Below are 27,397 nucleotides of genomic sequence, written 5' to 3' on the forward strand. Positions count from 1 at the left end.
AATAGAAGCTGCTGCAGAAGACCAAAGCAGGTCCTTATAGATCTGCATTGTGGCAAGGTAATGTGGCAGAAAGCCTTGGCTTGTCAGGCAGCAGACCAGTTCCTAAAATCTGACTCAACTGCTCACTTTCTTTGGCCCTTACCCTTCCCATTTGTAAAAAGACAGAGTAAGATGAATTAATCTCTGAAGTGCTTTTCAACTCTGACGTTCCATCACCCTTTCCTTTCTCACCTCTTCCTGGCAAATGCTGCTGAAGATTGCTGACTCGGAAATCAAGGATAAACAAGTAAAGAAACAAACAAAACCACACGGTGCGCTCGGTGAACATCCTGTCTACCTCCAAGACTCACGAATCCCATTTCTTTGATTCTCTGAGGCCGAAGGCTGATTTTACAGCCACCCTTCTGGCTAAGGCAACTAGAGGAGTAATCCAAAAGTTGACTGCAGCTGTTCCTGCTGTGAGTTTTTGTTTTATTTTGTTTTTCTTTTCTTTTTATGTCTGCAATCGTATGCTGCAAAATTACTGGGGGAAGTTCCTCCCCAGGGGATCTGAAGCCATTGGTGGCTATGCTGGGAAGGTCTTCAGAGGTCACGGCTTGGGCCCTCATGCTTTCTACATGGGGAAACTGGCCCAATGTGGAGGGGAGAGACCGACTGGCTTGAAGGCGACAAAGGGAGCTCCTCTGTGACAGGCTGGGGGGTCTGTTGGTGAGTGTGGGTGCTTGGTCTGACCAAACCAGAGGCCTCTGTGTCTCCAGAACTTGGGGACCCTTGTCTACTCGAGGCATTGCCAGCTGCTCCAGCCAGCACCCGCCTCTGAAGCCCCCTCTGCAGAAGACTGCTTTCAATTAGAGGAGTTAACGATGTCTTGCTTTCAAAGGGTTTTTAAAATCTAGTTTATCTTCCACCCACACACGATGTACACAAAGGCAGGGAGACAGAGGGAGAACAGGGGGAGTAGGAGAGCTGATATTTTCCCACACAGGGGAGATGCCATGAGGTTTCTATTGAATTTCACTTTTGCAAATTTACATGCCCATTTGTCAGTCTGGGGAGGGAGGAAGTGCTCCTCAAACCTCTAGCCCTTCCTCTCCAATTTCTTCTCTCCACTCAAAGGGACCTGAGAACCGGCCACATAGAATAAGAGATGAAAATGATAAATGTGCAATCACTTGCACACACACACACACACACACACACCAGGAAATGTTTCCCAATTTTTCTACACAGGCCACATTTTAACCTCAGGCTTTCACACCCAGTGCCAAGTTATTTCCCCAAGAATTACAAGGCTGCAAGTGGGGCTGAAGTTGGTCCCTTGATATGAATGGCTGAGGTCTGCGGTCCCTGGGGGCTTCATGAGGGAATGCGAGTCAGGAGGCAGCCTAGCAAGCCATGACTGTAAAGGGCCTTGGAGAAACTGGGATGCAGAATAACCCAGATGAAACAGAAGCCGCTTCTGTGAATCTGCTTTGCTCTGTCTTAGAACATGCTGCTGCTTCTTCACTGCTCACACGGGGGAGAGGGAAGGAACCAACTTTTACAGAGAAACTCTCAGGCTGCTGGCCATGTACTATGTCACTTTGCCCTCATCATTTGTCTGAGAAATGAGCATTTTTTGTCCCCATTTTAGGGAGGAGGAATCTGGGCTTTGGAAAGGCATCAGGCCCCTCCACCAAAGGCTTCCTACCCCACTGGTGAGTGGCAGAACTACGGGGGTGGGGGTGGTAAACCCAAACTGCTCTGACTCAAAGCCCATTGTCTTCCCACATCATGGCTCGGCCTTCCCATAACTCTTGGTCCATGCCCTTTGTGTAACACACCCTTGCATTGTGGTTTTCTGGCTGTCCATTTGCCTCTTCATGTATGGCCCTGGGGAACAGTGCCTTGATCTGATTTATTTCCTCTTTTCATCAACATCTGGTGCAGGTCACTGGACAGGGCTCACCCAGTGTTGCTGCTGTTGAGTTGGTATGACTTTTCCAAGGCTATGCATGGGGTTCAGTGGTGGAGCTGCTGATAATAGTGTGCTGCAGGGAAGGCACCAGAAGACCCAGGATCCATTCCCAAACACTGGAAGGTGTTGCAGCCAGATGAATCTGCCACTCCAGGCAGCAGAGAATTGGAGTGCAATAAATACAATGAGGACAATGACAGTTGGTGTCCAAAATGTTTTCTTTCACTAATATGATGTACTCCAGAGCTCATTTGTATCCAATATTTCTTTAATCCTTCAAACTACCCTGTCAGGAAGTCGTAAGTGTTACGCCCATTTCCCAGAGAGAGACAGAGACTGAGGCAGACAGCTAACAGGAAGTGCAATGGGCCTGAGCCCACGGGATGGGGAGACGTTTGTCTCAGTGCTGCCATTCCCCATCTCTTGTCCAGACAGACATCATTAAAGAGAGGGTGCATCCTTCCCCTCTGGGCATAGACATCTGAATCCTTCTCAACAAATCACTGCAGGGAGCCACTCACAATAGGTCAGAACTGGCTTAGGAGATGAACCCTATTTGCAATCCTTGAACTTGGCCATAGTTTCTTGAGGAGAGGAATGGGGTCTTGCTAGCAGAAGAAGGCCTGAAGGAGGCGCCAAGTAAACATGAGTAGAACGAAACAATGAACTAATAATAACGAAACTCCTTACTAAATGTACATCAGGCTATATAATAGGCACCTCACATGCATGATCTCAACTAGTCATGGAATGAACAAATGCAACCCAAATGCTTCAACTCCCAGTCCAGGGCTCCTTTCATCAGTGTATTACTCTAGACCTACACTACTGGGTTCTTCTTCTCCCTCCAATGCCCATCCCTGACCCCTCCTGCGGTCCTTATATTCTAAACTCACCCATTGAAATAGAACACCCTAAGGCTACAGAGGGTTAACAGATACACAAAACACACACATATGTACACCTCCAGTCCCCTCCTCCAACCTCCTTTTACACACTTAATAGCTTTGGGGAGGGAGTGGGGGGAGCCAGGCTTTCTTTTACCAACCATTAGAAACAATTATCACTTTCCCCAGGCCTCCAGAGCAGCTTCCCCTTTGATGCCTGCCTTAAAGAGATAGAGGGGAGGGGGAGGGGCAGATTGCCTTTCTCTCCATTTCAGGATTTATTATTTGGCATAGACAGACAATCAAGCAAAGAAGGATTTCCTGTGCTGAGCAGGTGGGAGCCTCCTCCTTCCCTCCTTGAGTTATGGAAATAGAAGAAGACCTGGGCCCAGGAGCAGCTTCCAGATAAGATATCTTGTCAGGGGCTGCCCTCCAGCCTCAGGCTAAGCTCTGGGATGGTTAGCACCTCATTGCCTCCAAGGTCTGTTCTTGACACATTAAGCATTTCACACTCCTTAGGGGTGCACCTCTAGGCCTGCACCTCCAGGCATATCTGAATTCTGTGGTTTGGGGTGCAGGCCCCCTGCCCTGCCCTGATGAAATGATCAGGAGAAAAAGTCTAGGCTTTCAACTGGAAGGGACCAGAGAAACGATTTAAGACATCATGGTCTTAAATTAGACACCATATGCTGTTCTATAGTATGTTAATATTTTTGCAAGTGGAGAAATGAAATATCTTAGAGGGGAAATGGTTTGGAATCATACAATTCTAATGCTGAATAAGATCTGATCATTCACATTGCTGAAAGTTACAGGTAGAGGCTCAGGACAGAAACTGCACAGCTCTAAGGGAAAAGCTTAGAAGAAGCTGCTAGAGACCTGAGAAAGCCCACGACAGATGGCAAAGCCCAAGTGTGTGGTCAGGCACCGTCCAGCTACTACGCTCCAACCATGGAATCCTTGCATTTCTATGAGGCAGGTACTGCTCTCCTCCACCTCACTTAGCCTGCAGATAAAGAACCGAAGGGGATAAGCCCTGTGCAGAGGGGATAAGCCCTGTCTCAAGGCCACACACCTCGGGAGTGGTGAAGCCTAGCCTTGAGCCCCATCTGTGTCACTCCTGAGTCTACCTTCTACTCCTGGTCCTTCTATGGATGAGGAAGCTGAGCCCCACCCAGGGCAAGTGATGATCATAATGACAGTGGTGGTAACGAAGCTGACAATGAAAAGCATCCAGATGTTTTCAGGCATCCCTGTGAAGGGAGGGCTCACATCCCCATTTTCAGGTGGGGAAACTGAGGCCAAGGGATAGGATGTAATTATCTCAGTAGCAGTGGTCGTCATGATTTAAATAATGGCATGGGTCATCAATTTACATTCTATAAAGTCTTAATTCATGCAACTTCACCCTATAAGGCAGATATTACCTCCCCATTTTACAGAGCCCATCCCTTGGACCCCAGAAAACCATTTTAAGGAGATGGAGTGGGCAGGGCTGTGGGGTGGGGGGAAACTCAGGTTTCTCCAGCTAGCAAATCCTCTAACAAGGGATAGTGATTAGTGTCGGATGTGGCAGTCGGCTTTTGTGCTGCTGACAACTGATTCCTTCAAAGGTTTGGGCAGGGCTTATTTCATGGGGCCCTCGGCAGGCTGTTCCCATCCCAGCAATTATGGCATTCACTAGTCACCCAGGCTGCCTCTGAACTCCTGACCCAGCAGGGAAAGACTTGGGATCTCATTACTAATCTCTTAAGCCACCTAGTTCTCCAAAATGCCTCCATTTAAAATGGAGGCCAAAGCTTTGGGGTAGAAGCCAAGGAGAGGGAAAGTTCAGCTCAGGGGCTTCTCATGACATGGCCATTTTCCCTCTCTGGCTCATGCTGGCCCAAGCCACAGGCCACCTGGCAGAGCTGTCCATCTCAGCGCACGGGCAGGCCCTGCTGAGGTTCGGTGGAGGGGCCTGCAGCTGAGGAGGTCCTTGGAGGAGAAGGGCATCTGGACCCACCTGTTTGTAATTTGAGGGATTCGGGTGGGAGGGGTGTGGGTGAAGGCTGAAGCCTGTGTTTGTTTTAATTATTATTATTGTTGTTGAAAAGGGAGGATAAAAAAATGAGCAGAAACTGCTAACATCTGGAGGCTGCTGTCCAGTTTACATAATCTCCTGCAGCAGAGGTGGGACGCGGGATCCCCAACCAGATGGTCCGTGGGTGACTTCGTGGTACATGTGCCTCCTGAAGTGTGAGATGCTGATGTTAATTAGGAGAGTGGGATCAGGACCTTCTCAAAATCCTCACAGGGTCAGATGCTAGGGTTTGGGAGCTCCCTGAGATCATTCTTTTGGAAGGATCAGCTTTTCTTCCAGCCAAAGTTCATGTTATTCTCTTATATTTTTCCCTCATTCATTCATTCACTCATTCATTGAAAAATACATTTCCTCAGCACTTATCTGCTAGGTTCATTATCCCTGTAGGAAAACAGGACTCAAAGGGAAAAGACAATAAAAAGAAAAATCCTTTCTCCTAAATAGCTCCTAAGCCCAAGGGGGCAGATGGGTAAACAACTGAGCAAGCCAACCCTCTTAGAACAAAGTGGTGAGTTCTGTGTTTGAGGTATATGCAGGCGGAGGGGAGAGCCGGAGGAAGGAAGCTATCGAGGCAATCTGTGCCTGAGGACCAGGTCTGAAATGCAAAATCATAATGTCAAATGGGCTCTGGAGAAGAGGGGCTGGAGAAGAAAGGCCAGAAAAGGGGAAAAACTGGGCCACAGCTGAGCCATGACAAACCCAGTTTCCCACATGATGTCAATAGCAGAGGCATGAAGGGTAAAGTTCGAGATGCAGAATCTTGCAGCAAACACAGTACTGAGCAGTATGCTTTTTTTAAACACATGTTGTTAGCTTTCTGTGTTCCCATATCCTTTTTTTTATTTTTTTTTTATTTTTACATTTGTATTGAATCCAGTTAATGAAGTTTTGTGAATTCTACATCAGGAGATAAAAGCAGAGTAAACTTTGGATCAGATCAAAAGGGCACTGTTAATTTCAACCAAAAGTTGTACTCTACTCTAGATTGGAAAACAAAGACACTGCCATCATTAGGACAAAACAAAAATTAAAAAATGAGGCAATGCCAGTTCCAGATAAAAATCCTGAAACATCATGTATTTCATTTCAGAGCCCAGAGGCATCGGTTTGTTGGTTCTAGAGCAGGATTTTGAGCCCTGAGACACTCATAGACTGGGACACAAGACCCCATTATTCTGGAAGAGGGCAGGGTAAATGTCATCTGCTCTAAATCTTAATGCTCACACTGCCTGGTTGGGATTTTTATTCTAAAAACCGGGGACACAAATCAGTTAGCTCTAAGGTGGAACTGGGAAATACATCCATCTCTGAAGCAAAGCACTGCATGGCAGACTGAATCATGTCCCCAACAAAGAGACGTCCAACCCCCAGTTCTTATGGGCAAAATGGGGTCTTTGAAGATGAGGCTAAGCTGAATCAGGGTGTGTCTTAATCTGGTATGAATGGGGCCCTTATAAGCAAAGGAAATTTGGACATGGGTATAAAAGCCACAGAAGGAGACAGCAAGAGACAGATCATTATGGGACAACAAACTATCACCAGCATGCTGCAGGCTTTGGAGAAAGCATAGCCTGCCAATACCTTGATTTTGAACTTCAAGCTTCCAAGTCGTGAGCCAATAAATTTCTGTTGTTTAAGCCAAACAGTTTATGGTATTTTGTTATAGCAGCCTGGCAAAAGAAAACACACTGAAACCTAGAAACCCCAGCTCAGAGCCACTAAGACAAGAGGGATACAGCTCAGGAAGCCTCCAGATTTCTTTTAGGCCCTTTTCTGGGAGACTCTGGATGTTCATGGGTTAACCAGGAAAGGGGTGACCACACTGATGCTCAGTACCCGGTCACCAAAACCTTCAGTGAGGAATAGTTGAGCAGTGGTTAATGGCAGTCTTGACCACACTGGTCTATTCAAGAAAGGTCAGAGGAGTGATTTTTCACTTAAAAACATCTGTGTGTTGAAAGAATAAGACTTTCTCATGTTCATAAAACTAAGAGTTACCAGGTTGTTTTTTATTTTTTATACCCTTTCTCCCTTCCTTCTCTTCTGCAACTTTCCTAATTAGGCTCTGTATGTTCCAAATTGTGTCCAGGACCAAGTAGCAGTCATATCACCTGCAGGGAAGCCCTCACAATGCCAAGATGATCATGGACACTCCATTTGTCCCAGGGTTCCGTTCCTTGGTGAGTAATTATTGGCATGCCCTGTGACTGGCTCAGCTCTCCTCACTTTTGGAGAGGAGGCAGTAGGAGGACTCTTGCCAGAGCTGTCTCAAACTTAATTTCTCCTAACAGAATGCTACAAAGGTTGCAGCACATCAATGAATGCAACAAACAAGAGGGCAGCAACTGCTAGTGGGCATCCTGCTGACTTTTCAGTTCAAACAAGGTTCCTCTCATTCATAAGGACAGGGGTGGCATTTCTCTCAGGCCTGCTCCCCCAGACTCCAGAGGTAGGGATGGGGATCATGGTGTGTGGATTGGAAGCCTTGACAATGAGATGGCCAATGGAAACTGCTGACTAACATGCCCATCCCATCAGCAGACTCCTCTGAGGGACAGGGATCTTCCAGAGTGATGCTTTTCCCTTGTGGCAGCCTTGGCCTGAGCCAGCGCACATCTGCACAAAAGCAGGGTGTTGGAGCAGCTGTTCTAAGAAGCTGTCCCTGGGAACAACTGCGGCATGATCTGAGATCCACAGCGTAAACTCTACACCTGCCCTTTCCCTAAACTTTTCACTGAGCAGTGAAAGTCACATGGACCAAAGGGACATGGCTTTGAATCTCAGCTTCTGCCATTTACTGACAGTGTGACCTCTAACCCTTCAGCAAGTTTAAATTCCTCTGCTGCAAAACGGGATGACAATGCCTACTTTCTAGGGTTGTTGTGAGAATTAACAGAGCTCCTATACATGCAAGCAGTTAGACATAGCGCCACACATTAGAAACACACAACTCACGTTCTTCTCCTTCCTTCCTCCTTCCTCTTTCTTTCTTTCTAGTACTGAACTAAGACCTTCCTGGGTTCAAATCCTATAAGCCCTGTCCCAGCCCTGGGCCAGCTGGAGAAATTTGGGTAAGTTACTTATTAACCTTTGTCAGCCAGAATTTACTCCTCTGTAAAGCAATAAAAGTCTTGGTAACTACCTCATTGTGTGGTTGGCAGGCATACATGCCAAAACTGTGTGAAACTCTGCCCAGGGTACCTGATATAGACTAATTTCCCTGACAGCCAAGGCTTACTCCTATCATCATTATCAATTAGTATTTATTATTATCACAGTGATAATATTTTATTACTGTCATTTATCATTATTGTTTAGTCATTTCCTTTCCTATCTGCCTTAATTCCATATTCCTTCTTCCTTTCCTCCTCCACCTCCTCTTCCTCCCTATTTCTTTCTCTTACTCCTTCACACCTCCTTGTTCTGGATCTCCCATTGGGAGACTTCTCTGAAGGGAGACACAGTTCTCGAGCTGGAAAGGAAGCCCTTTACATTTCCATCAATCTTTGTAGGAATCTAGCCACTGAGACATAATTAAGACACTACTTTCCCAGATAATAGGAGGCAAACAGATAGGGCCTTTCTCCTGGAGCCCAGCTCCCAGAAGCTATTTCCTACTTTCTAGGCAAAGCTGTCAGCAGAGCAATGTGCAGATTTATTTACAAATATCTAACACATGCCTACTATATGCCAGACTCTGTTTTTGGTACTGGGGTACAAGGCTCAACAACAACAAATAACTCCTGTCCTTGGGGTGCAAGCTTTCCAAAGAGGAAGATCATGGAGCCACAGAGGAGCAGAAAGAACATGGGCCTGTGCTCAGGGTGTTCTCTCAGGACCACTTCCCTTATCTCTTTGTAATATGAGAGAACGGATAAGGGGATATTGGAAGGCTCCACCCATGCAGGTCATCCACTGTATTAACCTAGGAATGTAACCTGGCAATGTAAGGCGATCTCTTATAGACATTGACTCACATATTTAATACACTGATCACTCTGTGATCACTCAGTAGATACTGTTTCTGTAGCTTCGTTCAATGAATCTGTCAGTATTTTTGAATATTCTCATTGGAGCAGACCCAATATGAGGCACTGAGAATTCCTAAAGGTGTAAGATGGACTCTAAGTCCTTCAACTTCTCACATGTCATTTGGGATGAAAAGCTATGGATGCAGGCAAATGCAAATTAAAAGGCAGCCTGTAATGAGGCCATTAGACAATCCCAGAATTGTTATGTAAGATCAGAAGTGTGAGGACTCCTGGTGAGGCTCTTCCTTACAGTCAAGGCTGTATGGAAGAGGTTGCTGTGGGAGTGAGTTCTTGAAGGAAAATTAAAACTGAGAGAGCTGGAAGAATGAATGACGGTGTTTCCAGGTAGAGATGGAAACACCAAAGCAAGTCTGGGATAGCAAGTAAGTCCATTTTGCCTGGAATAGGCATGCTGTGCAATAGGATATAAAGAGAAGTTGGCATAAAGTCATGCAAGATCTTGCCTGCTACGGATTTGGATTTTTGCAGGCAATGGGGAACAAAACAGAAAGCCTAACAGGTGAAAGGTCAGTTGGGCCAATATTTCCTGTGATTTATGGAAAATGTATTTTAAAGGCAAACAATCCCCCAAAGAGGGCTCATGCAAACTTAAAAAGATTTAAGGCATCATATCAGGAAAAGATTAGTATGTCATTATCTCACTCTGGGAAAGAGAGAAATGCTATTAAAAGAAAATTCTCAGGGGATGTGCTGCTTTGAAAGGATGTATGCCCTCTAGAAAAGCTATGTTTTAATATAAATCCCATTTCATAAAGGCAGAATAACCCCTATTCAATACTGTATGTTTGAAACTGTAATCAGATCATCTCCCTGGAGATGTGATTTAATCAAGAGTGGTTGTTAAGATGGATTAGGTGACGACATGTCTCCACCCATTTGGGTGGGTCTTTTAAGTTTCTGGAGTCCTATAAAAGATGAAACATTTCAGAGAATGAGAGATTCAGAGAGAGCAGAGAATGCTGCAGCACCATGAATCAGAGAGTCCATCGACCAGCCAGCGCTTTGGAGATGAAGAAGGAAAACACTTCCCGGGGAGCTTCACGAAACAGGAAGCCAGGAGAGAAAGCTAGCAGATGACGCCGTGCTCGCCATGTGCCCTTCCAGCAGAGAGAGAAACCGTGACTGTGTTTGTCATGTGCCTTCTCACTTGAGAGAGAAACCCTGAACTTCATCGGCCTTCTTGAACCAAGGTATCTTTCCCTGGATGCCTTTGATTGGACATTTCTATAGACTTGTTTTAATTGGGATATTTTCTTGGTCTTAGAACTGTAAACTAGCAACTCATTAAATTCCACTTTTTAAAAGCCATTCCATTTCTGGTATATCATTCCAGCAGCTAGCGAACTAGAGCAGGGGAGGTGGTATGGTGTAATGAAAAGTGTACGGGCTGTGGATTCAGCCAGAGTTGTTCCACCACCCTTCGTGAGCTTTTGCTTCTCTACTTGCGAAATGAAGACATAATTCCTACGATGCAGGTTGATTATAATAATTTAATGCAATAATTGAACTAATGAATTTAATTTGCCAAGCAGTGTTCCAAGTGCTTTTTTGTGTGTTCTCTTGTTGAATCCTCACAATCATCACTTGATTTTCCTGTTTTATAGATGAAGAGATTGGGGCCCAGATAAATCATCTGCCAAAGGACTTGGAAGAAGTGGCAGCCCTGGGATGTGATGTGTTGTACACCTGTGCTGCCCAGGAGGGTAGCCCACTATCTCCATGTGGCTACTTAAATTTAAATCATTTTAAGTAAAAAATATCAGTTTTTGAGTCTTGGCAGTCGCATTTTAAGGACCCAGTGCTAACGGGGCTAAAGGCTGCCATTAACATTGGCTCTTAACATTGACATGACTCTGCCTTCTCTGGAATGCAAATTCTTGACCATAGCTCTTTGATGCACTACAGTTTAATCTCCTTCCTCATATTACACCACATCGATATTCCCTTCTGGAACCCTTGCTGCCAGGCAGCTGCACTGCAGACATGGGCCTCACCAAGTGGCATCCACAATCCAGGAAGTGGTAACCTGCCAGCAGACCAGACCTCCCCCAAACCTTTGCCTGCCCTAGGGGCTTTTCTCCCAGGATAGAGAGAAACGCAGACATTGGTCAAGTGTCCTTGTCACCAGCTGCTCATATGAGTACAGTTTGAGAAGGGGTCTCAGGAAGGGCTGGAGTCCTGGGAAGACTTTCCTGGCTCAGAAGCCTGCCTCTCAGCAAGTTCTTCTTTCTCAGCAAGTTCCTTTTTCTGAGTCCCTCTCTCTCTGGAAAACTAGCATGCACAAATGTATCCAGGACCTCCTGGTGCTTGGGTCTGACTGAAAAATTAGAGTAGTTTTAAGAAACCCATGCCTGGGGGAAGAGTAGGTAGAGGGTCCTTTTTGGTTCTACAGATAACACAACCAGATTAATTTAAAATGTAAGGGTGGAGATAGAGTTTGGGGGGCAGAGGGCTTAAAAAAACAAGCAGAAACAAATGAACACACATGCAAACAAAAACAAAATGCTGCACACAGCCAAACCCAACTCCCCACGAAACCCCATCTTTTGGACCTGGCTTGAGAAAGTTTACTTTCAGACTTGCAGAAATGAGCATGTGGTTTTGGGGACAGAATTCAATACCACCGAAGCAGCGGGCTCAGCAAGCTTGACTGGCTTTTGCTTCCTAAGTGCATTACAGCCTCGGAGAGTGAGCGCTGTTTACATTTTTTACATGTTTCTTGGGTACAGAACATGAAACTAAATTACATAGCAAAGGTCGTGCTGGCTAAACACACACACCCCTGCTTAAAACAGCAATAATAAAAATGGAAAGAAAATGAAAGACAAGAATGGAGAAGAGTCTTAAGGGAGCCCGAGTAAATGACAAGGATGGAAAGATGTCTGTCTGTCATGAAGCTGGGGGGGTTGGAAAAAGAGGACATGGAGAATAAAGGCAATGAGAAGGGGGAGTGCTGGGCTTGGGAGAGGAGGGCAGATAAAGGCCAAGGGATCTTCCTAGATGGACTGTGGAGTGAGTTTTCAGGGTCATGTTTGCTTTCCATGGAGAACCAGTGAAAGCAGCACCAAACTACAAAGATTTGCTTTTCCTTGAGCTTCAAGTCAAGAAATCAAGCGTCAACTGGCAAGTGAAGAATGAAGGCCTACTATTCTAACTGGGCTCTCACTGCTCTGTGTGGTACCTTCCATTGTCAATTAATAGGTGTTTGTTGTGTGCCTACAAATGCTAGGCCCATTGTACCACCACCACTGCTTTCCTCTCTCACAAATTCTCATATCTCCTCCAGACCCAATTTTCTTGGAGATAACATGCCTTAGTAGGGATGTGAATGGCCATGAATCGGTATGTACCACACACTATAAATTTTAGCTCATCAGATCCCCGTGGTCATTCCACGGAGACTCAGCAGACCCATTTTCCAGACGAGGGAAACTAAGGCTCAGAGATGTGAAATTACTTGCCAGTGGTCAAACAGCTAGTAAGGAACAATGCTCAAACCAGATTTTTCTAGTTCTGAAGCTTATGTTTCATCCCTAAAACAGCACCCACACAACAGTCTTTTTACTTCCTCCAAATGCCCAACTTCAAAGAAAAATAAATTCATAGTGAAAGCCTCCCTTTATTCAGAATCACCCCTTCCTCTCAAAGTATATCTCCTCAAAGTTAACTTCCCTTATTCATGTATCACAGCACTTTGCCAACATTGGTCTTTATTATTAGAAGTAGCTACTTCAGTGTTCCTTTCCCTCCATGGGATGGCCACCCATGGCTTGGCGGCAACAGTTGCATTGTTCATCTTAATAACTGTCCAATGTGGAAGATGATGTTTTGGACATTATAGGTTCACAATAAGATCTGCTGACTTTAATCCAATATCAGATTCATTTTTAACAGAAAGGAGATTGAGAAGTTCAGGGAAATTGTCTAAACTAAGTCAAATCTTAATTAAGTGAATCAAAACCAAGATACTCTCAAAATCTCTCCCTGCTTAGATGTATGTCTTTTTAAAAACCTAAGCTTTGTTCCTAATTGGAATACTTCGTTGACAAACTTCACAGGTAGGGGGAAATATTTCTTTAAAAATCTGACAGTTCCTACCAGAAGGAAAGTTACATTTCTGGGTCAATTGTATCATTGCTGACAACCATTTGGGATAGAGATGCTATTACTTTACAGAACTAAAGGACTTTATAGAATTTGGGGGCTAAGAGAACTGACTTGCCCAATGTCCCAGAGTCATTAGCGGTAGATCCTAGAACTGGACACTGGTTGATCTGACTCCAAATCTCATTTTTATTCTTCAAAATTCACATCACTTGAAGTATTTTAGACTGTATCCCAGGGTCTATCATAGTGTCTGGTACTTCACAGGTTTAAATAAATATTGAAAAGTGAATGAGTGAAGAAGGATGGAGGGAAGATGAGAGGGTGGGATGGAGAGTCACATAAGAGCCTGGTGCTGGAATCCTGTAGCATTCAGAAGCTTTAAAGTCCCTTCCAGACCAAGAACCCCATGCCAAATTTGAGTCAGTTACAGTGACCAGCTCAGGGACCTGCTGTTTTTGCTCTCCTCGGGGATCATGGGGTGCCCCACATCAATGGGTCAAGCTGTAACAGACCGTGGTACTCTATGTTCTCTCTCCTTAGATGACTTGCACATGTGCTCTTGAAAAATTATTCAGAAACCACCGGGAGAAAGAAGAATACCCCTGGGTATTTGGGAAAACTGCTTGGAATCTTCTCTGACATTTCATTGTGTTCCCTTCCCCTCTCTCCTTGCCACCATCATCAACAGATGCTGTCCCACTTCAGTAGTGAGAAGAGCTGAATGCTTTGGTGAAGGCAAGAGCAAGCAGAGCAGGGAGGGAAAGTACAGGCCTAAGAGGTGACCTCAGTACTGGGTCTTGAATCCAAGATTTCACCCTGTTCTTTACAAATCATATCATTTAAATAGCACTGAGGAATTGCTTGCCAATGCAAAATTTCTGAGCAAGTCTGCTTTAATTTAATACCAATAGCCCAGTCTAAGTGAAGAACATAGCAGAAGAAAGAGTGGCAGAGGAGAGGTGGTTCATCTCCTCAAGACCCTGTTTCTCCATTTGAAGAAGGGAGGAGTAAAACTTTCCTGTAAGGTTGCTGTGAAATGGATGGTAAGTAGCAGCTCTCCAACTCCTAGAACGGGATCTGGGGCATAGGAGGTGTTCAGTAGATGGTACTCCCCTTGAGAGAATGAATATCTAACTCTGGAATAGCCCGCTCTCCCCTTAAAATCCTTTAAAAACTCCCCATGGCCTTCAGGAGAGTCTACATTCCACGCAACAATTGGATATTCCCACCCACCCAGAACACCTCTCTTGAATTTTCCCTTATTTCCTATTAGCCTTTATTTTTCATATATCATTTGCAAATACTCTGCCTCTGTTTCTCTCTCTCTCTCTCTCTCTCTCTCTCTCTTTCTTCCTCTTGCTCTTCCTCTTCTTCTCTCTCCACCCCTCCACACACCCTTGCCTTGGCCTCTGATAGTCCCTCTTTCTAACATGCTCTTCCCATCAACGCCTCTCTCCTGCCCCCCACTTTATTCTTCTAGTTGCAGCTTAGCAATCACTTCCACAGCAAATATCTCTCCACCCTCCTCTAGGTTTCCCTGTCTGAGCACTTCTTACATTCTATCATAAGTCCTTAGGGAAAGATTTCTTACAGTTGGGTCCAGAGAGCCTAGAGGATGTCCAGTTCTTGCTCGAGATAAAGGATGAAGAAGAAACAGAGGCCTGGTCCCTGCAACCCATGCTCAGACTTGGCAGCTAGTAAAAAAAATGCATCTTTTGATTCTGCTGTTATGACATTTCAAGGATTCCTGTGTACAGCACATGGCTTGTGACAATAACCACAAACCGAGCAAAGTTTCCTCTTCCATCTACAATTGCCCTATTTGTGATTTTCTTCCTTTTTCTCCCCTACTCCAGAAATAATTAGGCACCCCCACCACCAAGTATAAGAAGTCTTTTTTGTATTCAGAGTTTGGCAACTTAAAATATGTCCTGTGTTTCTCCCATATTTTGAGATGCATATTTTAAAAGAAGCTGGAGAGGTCAATGCTTATAACCTTAAAGAATGGATGCCTAAAGATAGAAATCTAAATGGTGCTGCAGAAACAGTAGGGGCAATATTAAGAGTATGGGAGAGAGGGGACTCCCACCTTCTTGGTGTCCCTTAAATGCAAAAGACACCAGCAGCTCTCCTAGGTGGTTCTCATATGGTAGTCAGTGTGTTTGCCATGAGTCCCCTCTCCCTGTGTCCCGGCTCCACTGTGAACACAGCACCCGAAATCCTAGCTCTGCCCTAGAGCAACTTATTCAGCTCTCTGAGCCTTAGAGTCTCAATCCACTAAGTGAAAACACTGATTCCTATTTTTGAAGGATTATTAGAAGGACTCAAGGAATTTGGGGCAGAGTTCAAATGAACGTGGTAAATGATATTTGTGTAATGTGTTCAGGATGTTCTGAAAATGGGCAAAGGACTTTTCCATTCCTTTCACCTGATGGTTCATTAAGCTGATAGCAGTGTGGTTTCTTCCTTATGGAAACTTCCTCTGAATCTCATATCTTTGAGTCTTTAGCTATAATTTCCAGTGGAATGCACCCTTCTGATGCAAATGTAAGCTCTTTGAGGGAAGTGAAAGGACCAGCAATTCTGGAGTTTCCCAAAATGTCTGATACATTTCTGCGTAAGCAGGGGACACCTGCTAACATGCCCATGTTTAATTTGACCAAACATTGACTGAGCTTATGTCGTGTGCAGTAACTGTGGCCAGCTCTGGGATGGGAAGCAGAGATCTCACATGTATGAGGAAAGGAATTAACCTTCGCACTACTCAGTAAGTGAAAAAATTTAATATGTGATTTGTCCATTATTTAATCCCTTAATCTCCACAATGTGATCATTTCTATTTTCCAGTAAAGGAAAACAAGGATTCCCAAAGGAGTGATTCCCAAGCTAGAAGTGACGCTCAGTGGACAAAATCAGATATGTATGCGCTCCCCTTCACCCGTGAAAGTCCATGTCGCCTACCTCCTCCAGGCCTCAGTATAGCACTCAAACACATTTCTGTCTAATTAATCAAATAAATAAATGAATTCATGCATACATTGTTGTAACATAGGAAAAATTATGGTTTGTGTATTAATAGTGAGGAAAGCATTGAGGCCACACTCGGAGCCTAGAAACAGCAACTAAAAGTGAAATAGCAAAGGACTAGTATGCTCAATGACAAGTTGATGGAATGTAAAGTCAGAGAAACAGTTAAAAGGGAAGTAGAGATGCCTAGTTCTCACCTGTCTTCTTTGTGGGAATCTCCTTTATTCCCTTACCAGCTCTGCCAGAAAGCCTCCAGTGATGGAGAGCTTACTGCATCACAATGCTACTCCATCCCGCTGGGGACAGTTCTCATTCTTAGAAAGGTTTTCTTTATTTTTGCCCTGAAAAATACCATTCTGAAAATGCCTAGTCTATGTTTTATCCCAAAGGAATTAACCAAATCAATTGGTTGGTTGATTGGAGGTCTGTAATCCCTAGGAGAGTTGTGTGCATTCCAAACAGACCCTTGGTATTTCCATTTCCTCCATAGGCCATTACAGAAGGAGGGAGATGACTGGGTAAGAAGAAATGAGCTTTGGTAGACATTCCTGGGGTGAAAACAGGATGAAAGAATACCTACATCTCATTTTGTCAGTCTTTGGTATAAAGTACTAGAGAAATGCAAAGCATGGAGACAAAATGAGAACAAGACGAGATCTTTGTAAGCACTTAAAGCCAAGTATTTCTGAAATTCCCAGAAAAGAGATATCCTGATTCTTTCGGTTCATTTCCATTTTTGTTCTGTCTCAGGAACTTCTTGATTCCAGCTGGTCCAAGAAGGTGCATGGCCAAAATATCCTAAGAATGTCTCTTATCATAGGATGTTCAGCCCAATTTTCAGAACGAGGAAGTTTTGATATTTCTGATAATGCTTGGCTCTGAGACTCAGTGCTCAGAGTGGAGTAGCTTGGCCTTAACCAAATTTGGGAATCTTGTTTGTGGAGGATGGACGAGAGAGACTGCAAATCATCAGAAGTGGTGGGCTTATCCAAAATTGAAACAAAATTACAAGCAATATCTCATTAAATATAGCACAATGGGTTTTGCCTCTTCACAGTAGTCATTGTGAGAGCCTGTAAACTTATTCCATTAGGACTTTCTTCTTGATGGAAACTCTCACACCTTCTAAGCCTTGCGTAGTGACAAGGTCAGAAACTGTGTTTTTCACTTCTATGTTTTTTTCCGCAGATCCTAGCACAGGGCCAGGTACATAACTCCAACAAACACCTGCATGTATCATTTTTACGGCATCAGGGAAAGGCAGGGAGTAGAACAAAACTGGTTTATAAAGAGGAAATGAGAATAACTGTGGTTGTCTCAACATTCCTCACATTAACAGAGCATCTCAGTGAACTCAAGGGGGTCATGGAATAGGACCAACCTGGCAAGGAGTGGGGACAGACTGAATTTGAAGTGTGAGTCATGACTATGCATCGCTAGTTGAGGATTCAAGCCCCTCGTGGGATCTGGGTACTGATACCCAGCACTGTCCATCTGTGACTCTTTTCACTTTTTCCCAGTGAAGTGTCTAGCACTCTATTTATGTCCAACTTTGGGACATGACCTCATATTCTCAAGCTCCCATCTTGAGATCTTCCATATGATCCTTCTAATCTTGGATCCTCCAATATGGCGTTAGCTTTAGAGAAGCCACTCCACCTCTCAGTTTTCCCAAGGCAGATAATAATTATTATCTTGAACAGTGACAGGAGATTGGCCATACGGTGTGTCTAAGTGGCCAGCAGTGACTAGTGGTGTACGTGGGACCCCAGCAACAATTAGTTGTACCCCCACCCCGACCCCAGTCTCTCCCTTATCTTCTTTGGTGCTCATTCTCTGAATCCAGGTTTGTACATGGCCTATTGTGGATAAATTTTCATTTATGTGTGTGCGTGTGTGTGTGTGTGTGTGCATGAAAAGGAGAGAGAGAGAAGAGGAGAGTACCGATTAATGCTGGGGGAAGGTAGGGGACACAAGATTCACCTTCTCACCTGATTCCTAAGCCCAACTTCTAAAAGCCTCCTAGCCCCTCCTCTCAACCATCAACATATTCACTGGAGGCCGTGACAGGGTGAAAATTAACCACCATCCTCCTCTAATCATTATACAATGTAATGAAGACCATGACACTTTCTCCTCCTCCTCCTCCTCTATTGTGGAGAAAGAGCAATGTTTCCACTTCAGGAAGAGCCTTTACTCAGAATCATATGGGCTCTGTGTGGTGTGTGTGGATGTATGTATGTGTGCTGTGCATGTGCACAGTGCATGTGTGTGTGATGGGGGAAGGGTTGTGGATAACTTCCAGGCATTTGCTTTCAGACGAGGAATTTGGAGACTTTTGTTCTACCACCCTCACTTCAAGGCCGCTGAGCCCTTCATCCGGCCTGCACACATGTCCCCTCGCCTTGACCCTCTATTCTCCAGTGGACTGAGCTCATTATGGCAAATTTAGTTACAGCTGAAGTCTCCTTGTAACAAAGATTATGTCCAAGCCTAGAGTAATGGAACCCAGTCGATTTCATTAAAATAAAATTGGTTACAATGAATAATTCAATAGGATGATTTTGTTTCCTCATCTCCTTTTTGTAAATCGAAGAGCTAGTATTTATAATGATTTTTTAAAATTGGATTTTTGTTTCAGAAGATATAATCACCCATGACTCCTGACAACCCTCCTCCTTTCAAGACTGGAATAATTGCATCCACAAAGTCCCTTTCCAAACATTAAGGCTGGAAATTCTTTCTCTCCTTTTCTCACATTAGTAGCAATAACCTTTAGGTGTTTTTTAAGCACAGCTGCTACCTCAACTCTTGCTCATGTGAGAGTCTGAGTATGTTAATAATTCCTTTAATTGAGTGTTTTTGTTTTTGTTTTTGTTTTTACTAAAGAAAGAAAAAACATTTCTAGGAGCTGACTGCTAGTGTTAAATTTGGAATTTTGTGCTCCATTGCCCACCTGCCCTCTCCTGAAGCAGGACATTCTATGTGGTAGAGCATTTGCTCTCTGTGCTGTTCATTTGCTTGCAGCAGTGTGTGGTAAGCGAATGTGTTTGTGTACATGTGTATTTATTTGTGTGTCTATGTGTGTGTGCCATCCATATACAGTTAGTTTCCCTAGCTTCTAGCCTTATTGAGATCTTGTACTTGAAGATGAGGAGATCAAGAAGAATAAAACTCAAACCTGCACTCAAAGAACTAGCAGCCTAATTGGGTAGTCAGACACACAGATGGATAATTAGAGTTCAGAGGGATGAGTGTATTCACTGATGAGTGCAGCAAGTACAGAGATAGCAGGGGATGGGATGGGAAGGATGAACTCCATTGATTCATTCACTCACTAGAGTGATACCATATATGAAAGGAAATGGTATGTTCCCATTTCTTTCTACTCTCCTCTGGGCAGTCAGAAACAAATGCAAATGAATAACTAAAGGAACTACTGAATGTAAACATAAGTAAACAGATGAGTGAAAAAAAAATTATCAAATGAATCCTATAAATAATAAACAAGATGGACCTACCTTGTACCTTACCCAGTGATTCTTCACTGGGCCCCAGAAGAAGGTCAAATCTCTCTTTCACCTAAACACCAGGCCTACCTCACTGGATCAGGGAAGCAATATTAGAGAGTAATGGCTGAGAGTAATAACTCATCTCAAAGACCAGGAGGGGGGCTCGCCTCAGAAATGGCCACTAGGCCACGCAGTCAGAAGCACTGAGTCGTGTCTCTGGGAAATGGGAGTCCCGAAAGAAAGCAGGTGCTTGCTCAGCAGGATAATTGGAAAGGGGGCTCTGGGGATAGCATGACTATCCCTAGAATCATATCAGCTCTAGTGGCCTCAACATTCTCACTCCCTCAACTAAGTGGGCAGAACCCTAGGGAAGAAATAAGGAACAAAAATAGTGCATTAAGGAATGGAGGAGTGAGCCACAGCTTCTTGAGTTGACAAGGCCCTTGGAGTTCTCCAAGCTGACTACCCTTTATTTTAAAGAGGAGAAAAAAATGAGTCTCAGAGAGGTGAGGAAACTAATTCAAGGTCACACAGTAATGTAATGATAGAGTTGCCATTAACTCACAGAACCACCCACCAAAATGGGACTTCCCAGAAAGAATTTATTCTTATACTACTGAATTTCAATGGCATATCCAAAATGGATTTCTTTCAAAAAATATGAATTATAATAGGTGGAAAAATAGGAGGACTGTCATTACTTCTACAAAGCTGATAGTTATTCCCTTGACCATTCCATTTCTAATCCCTGACAAACTGTGCCCATGGGCCTTGGCACTACTTTTTGGCTAAAGATATGCTCAAGTTGTCATGCCCAATGACACTGCCCTTGAGGTAAGCAGCCTTTAGGCACATAGCAATGATTGAAAATGTCTGCAGGCAATTTCACACATGGGCTGAGATCTTACCTGGGAAGTTGCTGGTTGGCCAATGACAACCCAGCCTGGGCATTGCTGGTCTTGATGGGATACTGAAACATTGGATGCCCATTGATCCAGGAATCCTTGAGGTGTGTAGACACCACAGTCCTTAATGCTAGTTTTTTGTTCAAACTCCTCACATACTCCATCACCATCATGGAAATAGCACCGACTAGGCTCATCTGCAGGAGAAGAAAATAGAAGGGGAGAGAGTAGGTAGGTATTTGTTCTTTGGCCTCTGCTGTTATTGATCAACAGCTGTGGATTCAAATCAGCAAAACTATCAGCACAGTGAAACCATCATTCCTAGTCTTTAAAAGTTTATAAACACTTCCACCCTCATTGCCCCAAAAGAAACTTTCTTGTGAGGAAGGTCTTTTTATTTTAATTATTATTTTAATCTTTCAGAAGAAGACACTGAGATCCCATATGTCTTTAATAAGTTGCCCAAGGTTACAGAGTGTATTGCTGGATCCAGGTCTCCAACTTAGGCTTTCACTTTCCAAACTTTGGGTACAAAAACTGATACCATAGTGCTTCATAGTCACAAACTACAGTTTATTTAACTCCAAAGAGGATTTTAATGCCATGGTGTGGTAGTTAGATTCAGTTGTCAACTTGGCCAGGTGATGGCACCTAGTTCTTTTGCTGTGGACATGAGCCAATTGTACCTGAACCTCATCTGTTGCTGATTACATCTGCAGTCAGCTAGGAGGCGGGCCTACTGCAATGAATGATGTTTGACTTAATTGGCTAGTGCTTAAATGAGAGAGCGCAACATAGCACAACCCAAGCAGCTCAGCATACCTCGACTCAGCACTCGCAGCTCAGCCCAGGCCTTTGGAGCTGCAGAAAGGAATCACCCTGGAGAAAGTTGTTGGAACCCAGAGGCCTGGAGAGAAGGCCAGCAGAGATTACCCTGAGCCTTCCCACGTAAGAAAGAACCTCAGATGAAAGTTAGCTGCCTTTCCTCTGAAGAACTAACAAAATAAATTCCCTTTTATTAAAAGCCAATCTGTTTCTGTGTGTTGCATTCTGGCAGCTAGCAAACTAGAATACATGGAAAGAAAACTCACACATGAGAGACACTGTCTCCAGTCCCAGCTCTGCAACTAAATTGCTCTGCTACTTTGGACAAGTCTCTTTCCTTCTCTTGACACACTCATCAGTTCAGAGTTAGACTACAGATTTCCAGGAGCTCTTCCTCTATAATGCTCTAGGCTTCTGAAGTCTTGTTAGATATCCTAGAAGTTTCCATTAAAGATCAAGTGAGTTCTCAATCTCCCATTTAATTCAGATCACAGCAAGGGTTTCTACTTGGGACAATTTACAATGTAGCTGGCTGTGAGAATTCTCACTTAGCTGCAAGACAAATGTCACAAAAGCACAGAGCTGGTGGGATGTCTTCAAAGCACATACGACCTATGTATGTTTCCTGACATTTCAACACAGAACAATAGAAGGAGAAACCCAGGTGTGGCTAGCCAAAAGAGATCATCTTGCCCATCTTTTAGTATTTAACATCAACTATTCTGTGCCATTTTCCCAACTTTTTTTAGATAAAGCTAAATATTTCCTTCCTTGTGGGCTCCTATTTTACAAAAAGTTTCATCTTATCACACTGCACTGCCATGGTATCTACATGTGGCTGATTCTGAGCTCCTTGAAATCCAGTCTCTGGCCAGTGTTGTAGAATGACCATATAATTTATCATCCAAATCGGTTTACTCTAAAAGTGATAGTCATGCTATTATAAATTATGCCCAGGAAATAGACACTTAAGCTGGGAAAACATGAATAGCCCAGGCAAATCAAAACATAGGGCCACCCTAATTATTTTGTTGGACCTAGGATAGTCCTCTTTATTCATGCCAAAATAATGGAGTGGAACCCTAGAGAGGACACTGAATTTAGAGTGAAAGACAAGAGTTTGAAGTCTGCCCCTTATATTAGCTCTGTAAGTTTGCATTATCCACGTTACTTCTCAGCCTCTAGTTTCCCATCAGAAAAGTAGAAACGATAGCTCCTGCCAGGATAATTTCTCAGGACAGCTATGGAACTCCCATAGGAAATGGACAAAAAAGTGTTTTATATATACTAAAATAATCACCAAGAGAGAGAGAAAAAAATCTTCTTCTTCTAAAGGGTTTGATTTATTCCTAAGTGGTTGTATCGAATCAGCTGTGAAATCAGTACGCAGTAGAAACACTTTCAACCAACCTTTCCCCAACTAGAAAGAGCTCAGGTCAAGTAGAAATAAGACTTGGATTTCTCTGATGCTGACTATCTGAAAAAGGAGTCATTGAATTCAGGGGCAGCAGAATGTTGAGCCCTTTCCAAGCTCCAAAATCCCTTGTTTATTTCTGCAAACAGTTTACATAGTGCAATACCATTAAAAGAGCCAGAATAAATCAATTCATTATAATTCAATTATTTAAGGATGGGTTTGAGCCAGCTAAGGACTCCAGTGATCAGTAGCATGCCTGGCAGTTCAAGCGTGGAAAGAATACAGGCTCAGCACTCTGCAGTAGCTCCAAACTTTTGCTGCTTGTGGCCAACTTACATATAATAAAATTTAGACTCAATCCAAGACTGACCAGCCATAAATCTAGAATTTACTCTTTAGAAAGTCAATAAAGGGAATTGCAAAGGGCAGAGGTTTTGGTGTTGGACAAACCTGGTTTCAAATTCTAACCTTGTCATTTCTAAGTTGTGCAGAACTGAGATAAAATAACCCATTCTCTCCGAATTTCATTTTTTTCATCTCACCCCAAATGCAGATAATAATATTTATTCAGTGTTGTTGCAGTGATTAAATGAGATGATGTGTAGAATGCCAGTCCCTTCACCCACTTTACCTAATGAAAACTGAAGAGCCAGAAGTGGCAAGGAACTTGCTTCTAGGTCACAGAGAGTTGGGGGCAGAGCTTGGTCTTTGTATATGTAGTGGAGAGGTCCTCCCTCAATAGGGAGTAGCTCCAGAATGATTAAAAACATAGAATTCTGAAGGTAAGATCATGGGGCAGCCTGACTCTTGGTACCACCATTCTCCTCCAATAAGAAAATGAATGGGTGAGAGTGTACTAAGATCATTAAAATCTATTCTCTAAGATGACATAATTCATTTCCTCAGCAAAGAGACTTCGTAGAGTGGCAGGAATTAGGGCTTGAGTTATCATGAAGGCTAATTTCTTCCCCATTATGTTTAAGACCCCAATAAATTTATCTATTTGGAATCAGTAGAAACTGTGAATTGAGGAAAGGGAGAGAAAGAAGTAGGTAGGTAGATGATAGCTTAGATAGATAAATGGATAGACGGGCAGAAATAAAAATTAGAGAGAGAGAGAGTGAAGATGCCTCGTTCTGCTCTCGCCCACCCCACCCCCAAGATTCTGCTAACAAAACCACTGTGAATAACATCTTTTGAATAACATCCTAGGACTCTGCTATTGGTTTCTCCTGCCACTAGTGTCCTGGGGGCCCTTCAGCCCCATCTGCCAGTCTTCATCTGGGGAATTCTCCCTCCCACTCAACTCCTACTGCCCCAAGCACTGAAAAGAGCAGGGTAAGGAATGGAATACAAATGCATGGCCAGGAAAAACAAAGACAGCAACAACAAAACAATAAAACAAAACTGGCCTTCCTGTTTTTTTTTTACATCAATTTACTTGGTGCTTCTTAACCGCTTTATGCTAGGAGCTAAGCAGTTTGTAATGAAAAGATTTTAAAGTCAATACCAGGGTCAAATGTTGCCTTGTCACTCTTCCTTCCATGTAGTAGCTACATTCCTCTGAGAGGGTATTGTGAAGTCTGTGTGTGTGTTTGTGCACTTTCACACACATTTGTTGGATGAATCAATGACTAAAATTCACTATCGCTAATGTGCATATTTTTGTCCTAAGAGCTTTTCAGCTCTGCATCCTTTGAAAGCTTTTTTAGGCCAGGTAGGGACTGAGATACAGGTAGTAAAAGGCACTAGGAAGTCTGATTTCTCCATCACAGCCCATCTTCTCCCAGCACAAGGGAATCCCCTCATTTCAGGTTCACTCCTTTTCAAGCATTTAGAAAATGGCTCTATCCAGCTAAGAGATCTGATGTGGGTGGGGTGTCATTAACTGTCTCTGATTGAGTCATCATCTGTACAAACTTTCTTTTTCTTTTGGAAGAAATGATATCAGCTCCAAAAACCTGAGGCAGATGGACTCTGTAAGTGGGCAGACACAACTGATGCTGCCTTTCATTGGCTTAATTTTCAATTTCTATTTGGTCAAGAGGGAGCACCATGCCTCTGCATTCCTGAGGCCTGCTGGAAGGAATTTATTTGTGATTTTAGGCAACGATGTTTAGCCCCATTGCAAAGCTTGCAAAGCCAAGTCTTAGGGAAATGAAAGTTTACCTTAAAATATAAGCAAATCCTGGGGTTATAGGTATTGTTAGAAGTTTAAAAGAAAAAAGATGTTTTGTCCTTGAAGTCAGAGACCCTGGATTCAACCTCTTCATATTGCCCTGACTACTGGGTGTTCTAGTTTGTAAACTGCTAGAATGTGATATACCAGAAATTGAATGGCTTTTGAAAAGGGGAATTTATTAAGTTGTAAGTTCATAGTTTCAAATCCATGAAAATGTCCAAATTAAAACAAGGCTATAAAAAATGTCCAATCTAAGGAAAAATACTTTGGTAAAGAAGGATGACAAGTTTCATGGTTTTTCTCTCTCAGCTAGAAAGGCACATGGGGAGATCTGCTAGCTTTCTCTTCAATGGCTTCTCAGTGGCTCTGTCTGTTCTGTGGGCTCTGTCAGTTCTGGTGGCTCTAAAGATTCCCTTTTAAAGGGCTCCAATAAGCAACCTTGAATGAGTGGAGACACATCTCCATGGAAACCATCTAATTAAAAGTTGCCGCCCACAATTAGGTGGGTCATATCTCCATGGAAACAATCCGAAAGGTCCCACCCAGAAATACTGAATGAGGATTAAAGGACATGTCTTTTTTGGGGTACATAATAGTTTCAAACCAGCACACTAAGTAATCTTGGGCATGCTATTTGGCCTCCCTATGCCTCAGTTTCCCCATCTATGAAATCAAAACAAGATTACTTTTAGACCACCTTAATAAGGTGTTGGATATGATCAAATAATTTAATGCCCTGAGAGATGGGAAAGCGGTACAATTTAAAGGCACAGGGCCCCTTATTGATAGTGATGATACTGGGATGAGATAGGAGTGAGAGGAGGTCTTTTGACTTAGAGATTCTATTTCTATTAGCCTATCCCTAAATTCTAAAGAATCAGCAATAGAAATGATTAAAGAGGGTGCATGGCCTATTTTTAATAAAAATAACTGCAAAGAGCAAAAACTTAAAGGAAATAACATATTTATTTAAAGTTGAACTTTTTCAACTCAGTTGGGGGCACTAATTAACTCAGATTGATTGGAAACTTTGATGGGTAAAATATGACTTCACTGGAATCCTTGAGTTAAATGAATGAGAGAAATATCTAAAGAGCTGGAAATATCATTGCTGGAAAAGGGAGAAGGAATTACTTATGCCAGCACAATACAAGATCTTAGGATGGTTTGCACTAGGAAACTTGCTTTCACCTTAACGCTCACCACTTTAAGGACCTTGAAGCCCAAATAGTTATATTACTGCTCATCTGCAAAAACTAACTTAATCCAACGTGTTCTCCAAATGAGGCCTGAAATAATGTTTCTTCTTCAGGATAGCAGTACAATTTAGGGCATTTGGACGGTGAGTCTTCAACTCGAAATACAAGTTTTTTGATAGATCCCACTGCTTATAGGATAGGCTATTTTCCTTGCTTGGCAGGCAAGACCCTCTAAAATCTGGCTTTTTCCCGCAGTCTTTTAAAAAGGCCTTTCCATTTCTCTCCTCCATGCCTTTGTAAGGGTTATTTCCTCAGCCAGGAATATATTTTATCTTTTTCATTTTGCTAATTCCTACTGGTTCCTTGAGATTCAGCAAGAGTGTCTCCTCTATCAAGTCTCCCCTATCCATCGTTTCCTTTCCCTGATTCCCACCCTAATTGCTTTAAGTGTCCTTCTTCTGTGTCCTCACAATCCCCAGATTTCCTCTATCACAACTCTTTTTTTTTTCTTTCATAAACTGTCTACGGTTTACCACCAAGCAGTGAGAATTTCTGGGAACAAAACCACTGAGTCTTTCATATCTGTACTCCCAATTCATACCATAGCACCTAGAATGAAGGGAGTGCCCAATAAATTATTGTGAAATATTTGAGTGGATGAATAACAAGTGAAAGCTAACAAATGCCTTCTATTTAATTCTAGTTATTACCAGATTACTAACAGTCTAAACTAACCAAGCACTGGTAGCCTTTTGTAATGAGATTCTTGGCTATACCACGATGTTCTATAAAATCAAGTTTCATTGAAACAGAGGCATCTTTTTCCAATAGAACAACTTACTTTCCCTAAAAGACTTACTAGTTTCACTACAAAATTTCTTCAGACCTTGAGACTGCAGTTGTTCTGTTCAAAAGCAGACACCCAAGAGGCTGTCTCCCGAACATCCTCCATGATGCTCAGTGGGGAAACAGAACCCAAGAATTCATTGACCATCATTTAGGCCCAATGAATGGGCAACAGATGAGAGGTACCAAATCTTTCTGGAGATTTTAAGGGTGAGAAAATTATTTTCCCCACCTAAAAATAGTTTCTAGCATCTGGAGAAAGCTATCAATTTATTTAACCAATATTTATAGCGTTCCTGCTCATGATACATTGATGAATCAGATAAGGCCCCAACCCTGAAGAGAGGAATCAAACAGGACTGGGAAAATGAGGGCAGCTTCCTTGAGAAGACGGTTGG

At 43.2% G+C, this 27,397-nt stretch overlaps 1 protein-coding gene across 1 annotated transcript in view; it reads right to left on the reverse strand.

Moving 5' to 3' along the window:
- The window catches only part of PAPPA (pappalysin 1), a 242,206-nt gene that overhangs the window by 78,242 nt on the left and 136,567 nt on the right, over window positions 1-27,397 (reverse strand). The window contains exon 10 of the mRNA XM_077143649.1: window positions 20,534-20,727. Coding sequence (XP_076999764.1) covers window positions 20,534-20,727 — 194 coding nt within the window. The remainder of the gene's footprint in view (window positions 1-20,533; window positions 20,728-27,397) is intronic.

The sequence above is a fragment of the Tamandua tetradactyla genome, chromosome 2 (assembly GCF_023851605.1).
Source record: "Tamandua tetradactyla isolate mTamTet1 chromosome 2, mTamTet1.pri, whole genome shotgun sequence".
In the NCBI taxonomy this organism is placed as follows: Eukaryota; Metazoa; Chordata; class Mammalia; order Pilosa; family Myrmecophagidae; genus Tamandua; species Tamandua tetradactyla.